Source organism: Schistosoma mansoni, assembly GCF_000237925.1.
Source record: "Schistosoma mansoni, WGS project CABG00000000 data, chromosome 3 unplaced supercontig 0141, strain Puerto Rico, whole genome shotgun sequence".
NCBI classification, from domain to species: domain Eukaryota; kingdom Metazoa; phylum Platyhelminthes; class Trematoda; order Strigeidida; family Schistosomatidae; genus Schistosoma; species Schistosoma mansoni.
In genome coordinates, this window is record NW_017386011.1 from 225,134 (window position 1) to 242,140 (window position 17,007).

Here is a 17,007-nt window from a genome sequence, read left to right on the forward strand (position 1 = left end):
AACAACACAAAGTATGACGTTGGATGAAGAAAATATTATACCAATGGAAGTGATTTAAAAGGGCTGACAGTTTAAAATTGTGTATTTGGAAAATTTAGCAAGAAAACAGTGTTATAATGCTAACTGGCACTTTTTCGTCAAACTTATTATAACCCATTGTAGCTGTAAATAATTCCCCGAAATCAATAGCTCATTAAGTGTTCGACATTGGATGCTGACCACGTTGTTTAAGTGGACTTGTTTAACTGAGGGCTTTCAGTCATGCATCCATACCAGATCACGTTTCAACTCGGCGTGGGACACAACACCTACGTTTCTATAGTTAGCCAGGAACGAACGCCTCTCGATATATTGGTAACGTATCAAATATATCTTTCCTACCTCTTCTCGTCTGACTTCTGATTTCTATCGGGCGTAAGAAGGTTTCGAATATAAAAGGTACTACTGGCCGCTAGTTGTAAAACTAGAATACCAATCGTATCCTCACCATCTCTATTGATAGAACTTTTGTAGAGTAATGAGTACACACTTTTTCAGCTTAATTGTCAAGTTCTGTTTGGAATAGGATTTCTTGGTAGGAATTGAAGCCGATTCAAAGTTACGAATGAGCCGAAATGCATTTGGCATGTGAAATTAGCATCAACACTATTGGTTCGTTACATTGCACCTTCTCTACATCTTGATACATTGATATTTATGCTAACTGATGATTTCTTTGTACTTTACTGCACGATTTTTACGAACTCCAAACAGAATACGCCCAGTTGTGCTAAACTTGTTCTGCTTGCCTTAATATAAAACATTGCGGAATTTCATAGTTAGAAAACCGTTCTGAATACTTCTGGTTATTATAAATACATGAGGTGTAATCTCATTTTTCAACTAGTGGAGTCTCAACATGTTTCCATCACTATGCAATTAAATAGATTTGAATCGATCAGAGTAATTCGTAGGCGGTCTTGTGTAGCTGTAAATAATTCCCCAAAATCAATAGCTCATTAAGTGTTCGACATTGAATGCTGACCACATTGTTTTAAGTGGACTTGTTTAACTGAAAGCTTTCGGTCATGCGTCCGCACCAGATCACGTTATGACCCAGCGTGGGACTCAGCTCCTACGTTCACTAGCCAGATTAGAGCAAACGCTTCTCGATATATTGATAACGTAACAGATATATCTTTCCTACCTCTTCGCATCTGACTTCTGGTTTTACCTAATTGGGGGACGCTTCAAATATAGGTGTTACTGGTTGCTAGTTGCGAAACTACAATACTGGTCGTGTCTTCACTTGATAAACAATTCTATAATATTTCTGATTTTTAATTTAAAATATGGTTATCATCTTCCTGAAAACGGAGATTTTTAACCACTCGACAGCGGTGACCAATTTGATTAACATTTTACCCGTGTTTCATCAAAACAATAAGTATATTGTGTGCGAATATAGTAAATACAATTAAGTTCATCCTCATTGTCACTAATCAGGGCAGAATATTCGGGTTCATTTGAACATAGAATCAGTACACAATGTTGACCGGTTTACCTTTCATTTAACATAATATTTACTCATATCGATGAAGCAGGATGATTTAATTCCGTTCAATTCTCTGTGTGATTTGATTGGAGAGAACTGCAAGTCACTATTCCTACACTCCATAGGACCGTATACCAATACGAAACGCGTTAATATACCTTGAATAAAACGGTGTTATGTTAATCGGTTCGATTCAATTATGAGGCAGCACTCCATATACACAACAAATCTAACTCCACCCAGAAATGACACAAGTGAGTAGAGCACAGTAATCCCGGGCGATGATACTTCCAGACCGATAAGTTTGATATGAGGTGTGAATGGAATTGAAATAATGTATGTGTGTCGTATAATTTCGCGACATACATAAACTTGTAGTACTAATGATTCTAAAACGCACGATGCTTTAAGCAGAACATGCGATATCTGAGAAGATTTACATTCGACGCTTAAGCAGTAGAGAACATCAGAAATGGTGAACGCGGGAAAATCAAATTGGTATGGCATAGATCGATCATACAGGCCTGGTTAAACTACGTAACTTGTTCCTTTCCAAATAAAATATGTTATTCTATCCTCAGTCCAAACGTGTCTTCCAGAGATGCCAAGCAACATATCTCCGACCATCATGATAGAACGAGTTAGTTTAGACAATGATGTGACTTCCGACGTAAAACTCTTGTGGGTCAAGTATTCACGTCATGGAAAATCTACAATTTTGGGAGTAGGCTTATTGTTCTAGTATTAAAAAGAAATGCTTTTAATACCGACCTAGACTACAATTGCAAGAGCTTGCTGAGTACATTTGATCAACATTTAATTTGTTCATATCAGACAATCAGTTCTTTAAATAAATTCAATAAAATTTCGTCAATAGTGAAAGACAAAATATTTACGAATAGTAATACAAATTTGATAAAATTGCATTGAAAAGTAGTGTTTTCTCATATCAAGAAAAAATTAGGCGGTTAGATGGGAAGAAGCCTATAGCTTATTAATAACGTTGGTGTTTCCAGAAAAGCCTATTTCACTTCCCTATGCAACTCTCAAGAAACTACCACCAGACCATGTAAAGTATACAAATGTTGAATGCCATAAGGGGGGAAAATTCCATAATACGATTCTTCAGGACATCAAGAATCCCACTACATTACTTTGTCATCCCAATCCAATGCGTAGTCAAGGCTATGCAGATAACAAATAATTGAGGAGTTACGAAGCACGTCACGAAGATGAGCACAAGTTCGATAAATGTTCTTTCTGTAGCATATCTCAATGGTGCATTTCGTGTTTATTTCGTGATGCTTTATGCTTTAAATGTGAAATAGAACATATACATGCATTTGGTAGTACTACTGTTCATTTAGCTGCAGTTAATGCTAAACTTGATATTTCTGATCCTATTAAGCAGAATGTTTCAAACTAATCATACTCTGATCAGATTCATAATATTATTTTACCAGATATGCGCCGTTCGCACGATTCGTGTATTTATAATAAAATTATTTATAGATGTGTGAAAGATATATTAAATGCACCGAATCTTGATGTGATGTTCTTTTATCAGATGTGGTTTGTCCTAAAAAATCATTTATTTCTGGCAAAATCTCAATTAAATGTGACGAACGAGTTCTAAATGAGTTAAATCTTATTACAGTCCTTATGGGGTTGCATCAGATGTTATTCGCCCTCACAATAGATTTATCTCCGGTGATATCCCTAATGAACGTGACAGATGTGTTCCAAATGAGTCGAATTCTAGTCGCATTTCTGATGTTATCGTATCGGATGTTGGATATTCTCATAACTGGTGTGTGTCGAGTAGAATATCCAATCATTGATATGACGAATCAGAGAGAATGACAAGTTTTCTTGAAGCAATCAGATAACCCTGTTTGCTCAGATTTAAATTGTGGCGGTTGTTGTGTTTATACTAACTAATGATCCCTTAATCACTACCTGAATTTAAATTCTGAATACAATGCTTTCTTTGGTGATCATCTAGTTCTGTTTGGTTTAAGTTGCGCTCTTTTGGTCATTCGTATTTCGTATAATAATTCATTAGCAGTAGCATTGGCAAAATATGAAACTAACTTACTGAGATACCATTTGGACGTCTTCCTTTAATTGTCGTTTACAATACTCATCGTTTTTTCATCCCTGTTATTACTCAGAGTGTTTCAGTTTTTCTTTTTCTTCTCATCTTGTTCCTCTTCTGTCAGTGATAATTCTAATTCCAACTCTTGATACATACTATTTATTATCTGTCCGTGCAAATAGAACAACCCATAGTATACTTGAAAACATACTACAAGTGTTATAAGCACAAGTTAAAATTTTGTATTAGACTCCGATGGGACCGCCTGATAGAAAACTTCATTGAAATAAAATTCAAATGTAAAGGTGCAAATTTTGACATGCGATTAAAAACGTTCATGCTTCACTGATTACAACAGAGCACTATTGATAGCCAGTTAACAATTTATTACCGGTAAGCAAATGTTTGTTATTGAACATATAAGCACACATTTTTAAATTCAAGTTACCAAGTCATTTACTTTTAAGTATCTTTAATGATATCCAAAAGACGTTTCATCAACAGGAATCAGGAGTTTCGACAACTAATGGATAAATAATAACCTAGAACATTTGTCTTCTTGACAGCAAAATTGTTGTTTAGACAAAATTGCTTGTCACACTCGATTACAAAAAATATTTTTCTAGTAGTTTTCGAATACTACTTGTTTCGACATCAACTGGAATTCACATTAAGCTCAAATATGAAGTGATGTTCAAGGTCATGATACTACATAAAAAAGCTTGAGCATCAACAAAGAAAATTTTAAATTTTTATTCATGTAAAAACGGGTACTAATAACCTTTTATACACGAATGGTATCATATGTAGTGGAAAATAGACAAATGTGTATAACTGAAAACATTCTTTGAAAATTATTTGCAAACTGTAGTGGGAATTAACTTATTCAACTATCCAGCAATCGTGAAAATACATGCTGACTCTTAGAGAAGGAGCATTCACAAAATACTGAACAATATTTATAATAACTGATACAGGACGAATAAATTAGGTGCATAAAAATATTCACGGCAGATACCTGAGGAGTTGAAATATTCATTAATTAATTATTGGAATTTATAAACACTAAACAGTTTCTGTAAACATTTATTCTACGTTAGTTGTTCCTACATCGAAATGTTTACAATATAATCAGTTGACCATTTGTAAAAACGATTACATAGATCCTTTATTTAGTAAATAATACAGCCTTATTTAAATTATCCAGGCATAATTCCAGCTGAGTTAGTAAAAGGCGTTAATTAACACTCCCCCTCTCCATCCTGGTTTGTATACAATTTGATGCAGTTACTTTCATTTTGATTTTACACATAAAATTTCTACCTGTCAAGAAATTCATTTAACAGAGCAATAAATGTAACTGTGAAGGTTAGCCGGTTTATAGTTTCAACAATCATCATTATCGCCATTACACAAGGATCCTACATGTTATGCGACGGAAAAGAATTTAGGGAAGAATCCATCACTTCGAAATCAGTGTTTTTTATCCCTTGTGTTTTATTGTTTTTTTTCTGCGAACGTGAAGCCAACTAGACATTCACAAGAAATACTACTTGCTAATTGCTAGTATTAATAATACCAGTATAATTATTAAGTGTTTTTATTACAACAAATTAACAAAATTCATGGCTACAACAAATTCATGACGTCCCTTGACCATTGAATCACACTGTGATCTAAACGACGTATATATGTACCATTATTGCTACGTAACTCAATTGTAAGGTTTTCAACGCTGAAATGCAGGTGCACACAACCGACGGGTCCCGAGTAGGCCAGGAGTCCATCATACATTCCACTCCTTATTCGTGTGTCTATTATGTTTCCAAATAATGGACAGCAGTTAAATCCGGAGTGCTCTTTTCATCTTATTTGAGACTTGTCGACTCACGTTGTGAATAAAATCTTAATGTTGCTGTTCATAATAATGTTTGAAACATATTATCTACTAGTCGTAAGTGTTAAAAATACGATATCTTTGTAACTTTGAGAATATATGGTGACATTCACTTGAAGAGACTAACCAGACAGACTAATGAATTTGATTACTAACATGAAAACATAAACCTTTTATGAATAATATTTCTCTTATTTCATGTGCGCAGTGTTAGCCTGAAAAGTAGAAAAATAACATTTTGACCAGAAGGTCATGATAACTTATTTGGTTTCATTAATAAAGTACATTTGAATGAGCTAACTCTGATTTTTTATAAATATATACGGAAAACCGAGGGCACACAAACTGGATATCCCATTGAGACCGATTTCAAATATGAACAATACACCTTATTATATTGTAGCGAAGTGGTTATTAGCCATTTTAGGACCACTCTATTAACACGTAGTGAAGCATAGTAGTAGAGATTTATTCTAGTTCATCGATAAGATCGAAAACATAGACATTAAAGGACAGATAATGATGTCCTTAGGTGTAACATCATTGTTCATAAATGTCCCACTCAGGGAGATTGTCAAGCCTATCTATGACTAACTTAGAGACTACGAAATGGAGACTACACTCGCTGTGGATATTATTGGGGAGTTATTACTAAAATGTACTACGAAGATAAGTCTCAAGTGCAGAAGTGAGATATATGGACAAGTAGATAGTGTTGTGATGGATTCACCGCTAGGCTCCATATTATATAACATTTTTCTTACTTAACTGTAATACTGCTTATTGGCACGGTAAGTTGACAAGTTTTCATTTTGCTGACGACTGAGGGACTATAAGTTCATCCTCCATAGAGACTATACTGACCGGACAGAGACACTCAAGTGGTTTGATGAAGTTCACTATCAAGTAAATTCACGTATGAGGAAGAAAGAAGATAGAAGAGCCTTTCTAGATGTGCTAATTACAAGGGGAATATATGGGCCACTAAAAAAGAACTTAAACTACAAAACTACTTGGATTGGCGAATTTACACGTTTTCTTAGTTATGTATCTCTACAACATACAAGGAACCTCGTTAAGACACTTCGTCGTAGAATCAGTATGTGATTTAAGAAGAAACAAAGGCATTTCATACTACAACTGTCTATGCAGACCCGAACACAAAATTTTCCGTTTGGATATCGTGGGACGCATCTCAAACATTTTTGCGATGTTAGGCAAGGCGTGTAGGAGATCCTGAAGTAGATCAGCACCTTCATTTATCTGAACTATGACCCCTGTGGGCTCCATGTCAATAATTAAAAATATATGTTCAACTTATAAGCGCATAATGCATTGAGGCTTTCATTTAAAATACTCATTAATCAATGGAGATTGGATATCAACAATGATGAAATATAAATCCTTTGACTAATGATAGTAGAATTTTCGAATTACATGAGTAGTAATACTACATTTGCGTAACAGTTGTGACCGAGTATTCAGAACGATTATTTTCGCTTAATTAAGGTAGTGACAGTTATATTGGTTTTAATACTAGCTAATTCATAATAATACAAGTAAATGTATGCTTTCATTGATTTCCGTACTCTGATATAAACACTTCTGATGAACATGAGTGAATTTCTCCTTGAATAATACGTTCTCCAATATTAGGTGCTGGTGAAACAATTAAATTCTAAAAATGACAACTAGTAAACTGTCTTTGCATAGAAGAAACATTATTATTGATGACATATTCATGATATGTAATGAAAAGTTCTATATCGAAGTTATTCCCAAGTTGTTCAATAACTCAAATTCATCACTTAGATGTACAATGAAACAACAATGTCAATCAAAAGTTCCTATTATTGATGTCCTACATATTAAAAGAAATGATGAATCAATGCAAAGATCTATGAATAGAAAATGTGATTGGAATGAACAACTGATAATGTTTTACAGTCAGGTTATAATAAGTGCAAAACAGACTTCAATTCATTCGTTTACGCTCACAATATTGTTCAATGGACTATCCACTTTGCAATTAATCTTGCTAGAAGATGAATATTCATCGGGAATACCGAAAATCTGATAGAGAATCAGCCTTTACAAATGAAATACCGTTTGTAAGTATTTAGTTCAGTGGAAATATCGCTGAACAAACCGTCTGGAAAGATAGATTAGAAAGGTACTTAATATAGTCAATCTCCATATAAACTATTAAAGTAATCGACCAAAATGCTCCCACACGAAAAAGAAGTTCTGAAGCCTGATCATAGTTATTTAAATGTTTGTTCGATAATTCGTTGACATGACTTATCAACGATATATAAGATCATACGTCGATGCAAGTGAATTTGTTGAATAGAATTTATTCACTGACTAAATTGAATTTCTGCCGAGCGATTATGACTTTTTACTTACTAAATAACATTATGGTTAATGATATGCCACAGTAAGATAATAATTTTACTGTGGATGCTACATACAGCATGCCTTGTTGGTTTTCTGAACTTAAAGTATCAACTGTTAAATCAAAATGGAATAAATTATATTTTTAAACTCTTACAAATAACTTGATTCATCTTGAATGATCTGGCGAACGTTGATCTATTTACTTTCAGTTTTTTCCAACCAATTACTGTGACTATTATAACCACATTATTCACATATTTGGAACTACTGAATGAAGATGAAACTAGGATTGAGGACAACCGGAAAGGGGTCAAATAAGCACTAATTTCAACATGTCAGGAGGTTCTGGGCTGCAAGAAGCCCCATCATGAGGAATGGATAAAAATGAAAAACTATTGGGATGGCTTAAGAAAGGTAGGACAAGAAGACAGCAATTAACAACACCTAAACAAGAACCGAGGCAATCAAGACACGAACTGAATACATAGAAGCAAACAAGTAAATGGAGAGGAGCATTAGAGCCGACAAGCAGAAATACGTAGAAGACCTATAAACGACGACGGAGAAAGCTGCAAGAGGAGGAAATATCAAAAAACTATATGTCACAACAAAGAAACTGGCAGGAAAACATAGAAAACCTGAGAGCTCTGTCAATGATAAAGAAGGCAAGCCAAACACTGAAATTAAAGAATAGAGGAAATGATGAGTGGAACACTTTGAATTAATCCTGAATAGACCAGCTCCATTGAATCCAATCGACTTCGAAGCAACACACACAGACATTCTTATAGCTGTCAATCCAGCAACGACCGAAAAAATTAGGATGGTCATGAGATAAATCAAGAGTGGGAAGTCAGCAGGACCTGACAATATACCATGCAAAGTACTGAAGTCAAACATAAAAGTAACTGCGGACATGCTTCACGTTCTATACAGGAAGATTCAGGAGGAAGACAGACAATAGGAAGCCCAAACAACACACTGCGTTGTGAATTGGAAGGAGATATGAAAAGGATGAATAACAATTTAAAAGATTGTCTATCGCACAGTTGGATGTTGAATGCTGGTGGGTAGCCTATGCTTCTCCACGAGAAGTAACAGGTGTAAGTAATTAAAAGATATCATAAATATGTTCACTGCTTGACAGCGTTGTTGTCAAACGCTTTCATGGCCGAATATATCAAAATTAAATGAGAAGTCAGTAATTATGGAGTTTAAATATGCGAACGGAATATGGTCAATGCGTTTGGAAGTTTGAAAGTTGCTTTATGAGATGCGCAGCACGGCATACTCTATCGTGAGCCGGTGCAACCACTTCACTGAGAGTCTTCAGATAGAGATGTTAAGCAAAACTAATGAGTCGTGTATCAATGTCAAAGACTTTTGAACCATCTATCTTGGGGTTTGTTTACAGCTAATAGATCTTTCCGGGGACGAAAACGATAAAAACTATTCATGAATTACCTTCTCCATGATTTTCGGTGGCAAGAATAGCGCACGGACGAGGGTTTTACGCATGTAGACTAATATAAACCATTCAACCTCCTGTCCTACCTAAACTAAACTGCAGTTGATAGTTTACACTGACCCATCGAGAAAATATTGAGTACCGAACCTCCCAGAATTTTTAGTCTCAATGGAAAATGCTTGTTGAAGGATCGAACTTCCAGATCGCCGTATCAGGTCAATTGCCAAATCAAAGTATTTTGAATGTTTACTATACAGTTGCGTTGCAAAGTCAGCCGAATTCGGCTCTCAAGGTCACTGATGGAGAATGTGCTCAGAGGTATGGTATATTATTTTTGTGTTTATGAATAGGAGTGGTAGCGTACGTTGATGTCAAATCACCATTTGGAAACTCGGCAATCGCTCTTACTGGGAGTCTTGAAGCTTTGGGAGCTAGAGTGTGTCATTCTTTAAATCACTTGGTTACACATGTTATTTTTCGAAATGGCTCAGAAGTGGTCAGAAGTTGGGCTATAAAGAGAAATATACCAGTGGTATCTCCAGCATGGGTAAAGGCTTCTAGGATGATGAAGGTAAGTCATTAGTTTAACATTCGCCACATCAGTGTGGTAGGTTAAAGCTCCTGAGGCGGCCTACTCTGAAAAAGAGGACAAAAATGATCTCTCTGGATTATCCACAAAACTGGATAGCGTAGCTGATGGTGATGTAGAGGCTATTAATAGAATCGGCGTTCCTATTTCAGGTATTGTCCACCTCCGACTCCCATCTGTTTTTTCGGGTAACGCTAGAATTATCCCTTTACCGAGAAGTTCCCATAAAATTAACTTTTTGTTCTTCATTATTTACCCTTTTTTGGTTTACCGGATTTTCTAGTTGTTTTTTCTCTTAAAGCGCGTAGTTCTCATCAAGTAGGTTTCCACTCTTCATAATTGCATGTACGTTTCTACAAAAAGAATATTAACCTGAGCCTCATTCCACTGTCTTATAACTATCATCATTATTTAACAGTCGAATTAAGTTATAAATGTTAGTAAAGTCAGTCTTACGATAGGCCTAAAGGAAAGCTAGTGATTGAAAAAGTTCAGTATTTATGTAGTCAAGAGAGATGGAAATATTCATTAGGAATGTAGTGAAGGGTATTTGAGTGTAGGATATTTTAATGATAAGCACGGCAAAAGTGAAGTACATATACGACCTTGAGTTACTTTTTATCTAACGAGAAAACTGGTTTTAAGACGATCTCTGATAAAAAAGTAGTGTCTATATGTAATAGACTGAACTTTTACCGTGCCCCATTATTTTGTCGCTGGCTCCGGGAACTTAGTTGTAAAGATTTGTTAAACTTAAGTAAACCTCACATAACTGAATATCTGAATCTTTTCAATAATGAGGTTTTCTGTTACTAGTGGTACACTATGAAGTTCACCAGCACCATTTTGTTCCAGGGGTTATTTTTATTAGGTATGATGTTGATGATCTGAATCACTAGGTTCTCTAAGAACATGAATCATGAAACAATTTCAAGACGATCTTTGTCACTAAGGTCGTTGATTACGATCTAGTTATCACCTAAAAGCACTTTGTTGAAATTAAATAAATAGGCTTTGATTCAGTCGTTCTAAATGATTATTCATGATAAAGTAGCTATTCACCCACTTTGTGCTCTTGCCTAGTGAGAATAGTCTTTTACCGAGTGCTTTGAATATTGTATTCGTTGATTGTGCACCAACCTACTCTTCAAGGTCATTGCTTTATACGTGTTTATAGTACTGAGGTATACAAGTATAAAATGTTCGTAATTAGTGAACATTAATAAATTCTTGAGACTGTCCGTGGGCCTAAAGATTTCCATAACTTGTCTCGTTATCTCTGACAAATTATAGATCTGTATGCAATCGAGTAGGATATAGGTAAAGTCACTTGGTCTTCAAAAATATTTTCATACTACAGCTCACCCATTGTGGTTATTTCGAAGTGCCCCCAAATGCCCTGGTACGATCGAGAGTGGGGAGAGTCTGCTCTCCCTCTCGAAATGCTCTCACACGGCCAGCGAATATATAGCCTCTGCCAGGTAAGTCCTACTCACTGCCTTCTCGTGGCGGGGGTGTTGTTTACGAAAGTGAGAGGACGAAAAGCGAATATCCGGCGCTTTAACCGGATTGGTGGACACGGAGGGTCCACCTAGGGGAGTTGGAAAACCCTGATTCCAAACCAATGGTGCACATGGGCTCCAGTATCCTGATGGAACGAATGGCGGAAGAACCTGTCATTGGTCAACGGCTACCATGGGACTGCATCTCCTTACGATACTTCACTGCCTTGTGAATCAGATCTTTCGGTCAAAGGCTCGGGGTGTGGTCCCCTAAGAAAACCACCTGCTTCAGTCTGGGCACCTGAGCAGTATCACAGCCCTCAAGCAAATCGAATGAGATTTGTATGGCGCATATGTACCTGGTGCTTTCTTGTACCAATATTTATGTGTTTAAATAAATAAATAATAAATATTTCGAAGTCGAGTACACGTATCCATAATTGACTGATTAGTTTGTTTGGACGAAAGACTTTATGCACAGTACTAAATGTCTTCACCTTATCTTTTAAAATCTCTAAATATCGTGTTTATCTCTGGAATTTCTCAAAAGCCACTCAGCTACAACTTAGGAGCAGGTACGTTTATGTATCGGTTTAAGCCGCCGTACAGGATTAGTACAACAAGATGAACACCGAATTGATAGAAGTAATTACTTCAATGGTATTGATGTATAAAAGAAAGATTGAGTATGAGGATATAATACAGGAATAAAAAATTAGTTCGTAGAAAGAGAAGTATAAAGTAATTTCAATCTTACGGTGACCGATTCTGAGCCATGTCACCCAGAGTGTCCAACCATTGGTTAAGACAGTCACGCGGACTTCAACGCAGTAGTCTGCATCTACCAACATGGCTAAGACTAGAAGTTAATGACTTTATGGGCTGATGCCACGTTTTAGTTTGGCCGCTCCTAACTTTCTCCCAACCGTCTCCAACACTAGTCAGCATTGCGCGTCGTGGTAATCGGTTGTTGGGCATACGTAACACGTGGCCCAACCATCTCAGTCGATGTAGATTCACAACCTCATCGACTGATTTACCATTATTCCCGAAAAACCGTTCACAAATTATCTTTAGTCTACAAGATCACAGTGATTATATTCGTAGTTTATTCAGAAAAACATTTAGATGAAGAACTTGTTTATCCAAAGTAACCAGTAGTTATTATTTAAATATTTTTGCTAGACAGGGAATACAACAATGGATTGTCAGTTTTTAAACCAATTCGTGTGAGTGAGAAATTTATTAGACCGAAAACACCTCCTGGAATGAGAGACTTTTTACTTCGTATTCAAAAAGGTCGAAAATTAAATGGGGAAGACACTATTTGTGATGAAGCTATACCAAAGAACTCAGAGGACAACATTGAAAATGAAACACGAAATCCAACTGTTGGAGAAGGCTTTCAAAATTCCAACGTAAAATCAAAAGGTATATGTTAATGTTCTGTTTTATTGTCATGTGTTCCATACGTTTGTACTGTAACAAGTATTGGAGTAAATGAGTTTGGAAAAATTCAGATCTACAATTTACAAAATGAGTTTATTTAGCAGACCATTAATCATATAAAAAGTACGTACAACTTCTGTTTTCATCACCTTTTCACAGACCATTTGCGGTGTGATTGGCAAGACTATAATTTATGGATGAACCATTGATATTTAAGATAACGAGTCTTGGATTTTGGAACGAAAGTCATTCATCCATATGGCTAAATATCATTTTGGCATTATATCTGATGCCAGTTCGTGATGAAAACTTTAACTTGAATTCGTAACCGTAACTCTCAATCCCGATTCTGAATTCTCACACTAATTTATAGCCCTCTTTAAACCTTAGTAGGTTGGTGGATTTTCTCACAATCACTTTGGCATCGTTCATAGGTCGTTCATAAATTATTGTCTCACCGATAAGTTCTAACGTGTATTTATTAAACACTTATATTCTCTTAGTTATAAACTTCCATTTGACTCGGTAACTTTTGTTAAATCTTTCTCTATCCTCAAACTGTAAGTTAACTAGAAACCTGTTTCTTCAGAAGTGAAACGTAAATGTCCTAGTTATTTATGTGGTAGGGTGTGTTGTGGTTCCCAAGTTTATGTATATAATCAACTTCATTTTTATGCTAATACATAAAGCGTACATCGTGTATTTTTTACCCATTTTCTGATTGAGACTTGGGGAAAGGAATTGTGCGTAGACCAACAAGAATTAGCATATCAGGTCATTTCAGTCAGTCAGTCAGTCAGCTACAACGTAGGACCAGGCACATATATGCATCGGTCCAAGTTGCCATACCTCGTTAGCACAACAAGATCAACACGGCATTCATAGTAATTAATTTAGTGTTGGTAGTAGTATATAAATTATAGGTTGTATATAAGGATATAGTACAGGAAGGAAGAGAGATATGAAGCAATTTTAGTCTCAAGGTTTAAGGGAAGATAAAGAGTGTATACACCGACGCCATTGTGATCGATTCTGAGCCATGTCACCTAGAGTCTCCAACCATTGGTTACGATAGTCACGCGGACCCCAACCAGGTAGTCTGCATCTGCCAACATGGCTCAGGCTAGAAGTTAGTGACTTCAAACACTGATGCCATGTTTTGGTTTGGCCGCCTCTAACTCTCTTCCAACCGTCCCCAATACTAGTCATCATAGCGCGTCGTCGTAATCGGTGTTCAGGCATACGTAACACATGGCCCAACCATCTCAGTCGATGAAGATTCATCACCTCATCAACTGATTTACCATCGTTACCTAATACCCTGCGTCTAACCTCACTATTACTTACCCGGTTATCCCAGCAGATGCGAGCAATATTTCTAAGGCATCTGTGGTCAAATACTAGTAACCTACGAGTATCTTCTACTCTTAATGGCCATGTTTCACAGCCGTAAAGTAGAACAGAGCGAACTGATGCGCAGTATACTCGTCCCTTAATTGATAGACGGATATCTCGTCTACGCCATAGGTGACGTAAGTTGGCAAAAGCCAAACGAGCTTTTTGAATCCGTGCTGAGATTTCGTCAGACACCAACCCATTAGAGCTGATCAGACTTCCAAGATAAGTGAAGTTGTCGACGCGTTCGACTACTTCACTCCCTATCCTTAGTTCGAGTGTTGACGCAGGCCAGTCCTGGAGTAACAATTTGCATTTGGATGGGGAGAAACGCATCCCAAACATCCTGGCATTATTACTGAGTTCCAACAGAAGACTCTGCATTTTGCCAGCGTCTTCACCAAACAGGACTATGTCATCTGCGTATTCTAAGTCGCTTAGTGGTCCCCCTGGTAGGAGATCAATTCCTGTAGATTCAGTCGAAGAGAGTGTTATTTCCAGCAACAGGTCTATAATGAAGTTAAACAAAAATGGGGATAGTGGACAGCCTTGACGGACACCACTTGAGGTTGTAAAATCATATGACAGTTCGCCATAAGCTCTCACTCGACTAATAGTGTTCGAGTAAAGAGCCTTCAAAAGGTTTATGTACTTCTCAGGTACACCTTTCAATGACAGACACTGCCACAGAACCTCTCGGTCTACAGAGTCAAATGCTGCTTTCAAGTCAAGAAAAACTATCATTGTCGGACGCCGATAAGCGTGTCTGTGCTCTAAAACTTGACGAATGGTGAATATGTGGTCGATACAGCCACGACCAGGTCTAAAGCCAGCCTGATTTTCTCGTGTTTGCAGTTCACGAGTCTTAGTTAGGCGCCCGATAATTATTGAGGCTAGTATTTTAGATGCTATGTTAGTCAGACTAATTCCTCTATGGTTATCGCAAGATGATTTTGACCCCTTTTTATATATTGGGACAATCAGTGATTGTGACCAGTCGGATGGGATTACATCCGTCTCCCAGATTTTAGCCAGAATATTAGTCAACCTAATCGCTGAAATTGGACCACCATATTTAAAGACCTCTGGAACCAATCCATCAGGACCAGCTGCTCTTCCTCGTTTCAGATTACCTATGGCCTTTTGAACTTCAAGTAGGGTCGGGGGGCCTACTTCAATGTTCCATTCAGGTTTTCTGGGAATAGTGGGTAGTTGTGCAGTAGCTGAAGGCCAGCTAAACTGCCCCCAAATGCCCTGGTACGGCCGAGAGTGGGGAGAGTCTGCTCTCCCTCTCGATATGCTCTCACATGGCCAGCGAATATATAGCCTCTGCCAGGTAAGTCCTACTCACTGCCTTCTCGTGGCGGGGGTGTTGTTTACGAAAGTGAGAGGACGAAAAGCGAATGTCCGGCGCTATAACCGGATTGGTGGACACGGAGGGTCCACCTAGGGGAGTTGGAAAACCCTGATTCCAAACCAATGGTGCACATGGGCTCCAGTATCCTGATGGAACGAATGGCGGAAGAACCTGTCATTGGTCAACGGCTACCATGGGACTGCATCTCCTCACGATGCTCCACTGCCTTGTGGATCAGACCTTTAGGTCAAAGGCTCGGGGTGTGGTCCCCTAAAAAAACCAGCTGCTTCGGTTTGGGCACCCGGGCAGTATTACAGCCCACACACAAATGAATGAAATGATGAATTCTATTGACGATAATATCCCTGCTCATACTAAAAGCAAGACAATTTACATTATTATTATTATTATTACCTTTATTATTATTATTATTATTATTATTATTTACCATATCGCTAACTCACCCCCTTTTATCCCCAATTTGTGTAACCTTACTTTTCAACTTATGCAGGAGCTCGCCCATGGTGGAAAATCTGTCCTATCTAAACGATCTCCAGTCACTGTCTGGTTGAAAGTGAATGCTTCCACCGATTATGAATTCTGAAGCAGTCTTTCTGAAACCACGTACGCCGTTCAAGCTGGCTTCCTTCAACGTTCGCACACTAATGCATTATCAGACAACAGATGGGGCTGGCTATGTCTTTGGAAGGTCTTAATGTTGATGTTTGTTGTCTATCCGAGACCCGTATTCAAGACTCTAGTGAAGTACTGCAAATCCACTCTCCATCTGTCTCCTCGAAAAGCTTGTTTCACGTGCGCTTATCCGGGGACCCTGTGGCATCTTCGTCTGGTCTTGCTGGCGTTGGTGTCGCACTAAGCGCTAGGGCTGAGGCAGCACTAATCGATTGGATCCCCATTAACAGTCGGTTATGTGCTGTTAGATTAGAAAGTTCCATCAAAGTGAGAAGAAATCGGCGTGAGAAACGGTGTCTTTTCGTCATCTCCGCCTATGCCCCGACAGATTGCAGCCCGGATGCAATCGAGGATGAGTTTTACCACCAGTTAACAGTTCTTCTCCAGAAAGCGCGTTCGACAGATATTGTACTATTAGCCGGAGACTTGAATGCTCAGGTCGGGCGTCTAGGCACAGAAGAGAGTCGTTTAGGTGGCCGATAGGGACTTGTTGGTCGCAGGACAGATAACGGGGACCGTTTGCTGCAACTGTGCACAGACCACAACCTGTTTCTGGCCAGCACTAACTTCCGGCACAGTCATCGCCGGTGTGCCACCTGGCGTCCTCCCTCTGCATTCCAAGCCT

At 37.7% G+C, this 17,007-nt stretch overlaps 1 protein-coding gene across 1 annotated transcript in view; it reads left to right on the forward strand.

Moving 5' to 3' along the window:
• Positions 1–9,696: 9,696 nt before the first annotated feature.
• The window catches only part of Smp_176500 (mitotic and DNA damage checkpoint protein hus1,putative), a gene marked incomplete at both ends in the record, with an annotated part of 44,556 nt that continues 37,245 nt past the window's right edge, over positions 9,697–17,007 (forward strand). The window contains 4 exons of the mRNA XM_018791226.1: positions 9,697–9,715; positions 9,748–9,968; positions 10,009–10,138; positions 12,674–12,919. Of these exons, the coding sequence (XP_018645563.1) occupies positions 9,697–9,715; positions 9,748–9,968; positions 10,009–10,138; positions 12,674–12,919 (616 nt within the window). The remainder of the gene's footprint in view (positions 9,716–9,747; positions 9,969–10,008; positions 10,139–12,673; positions 12,920–17,007) is intronic.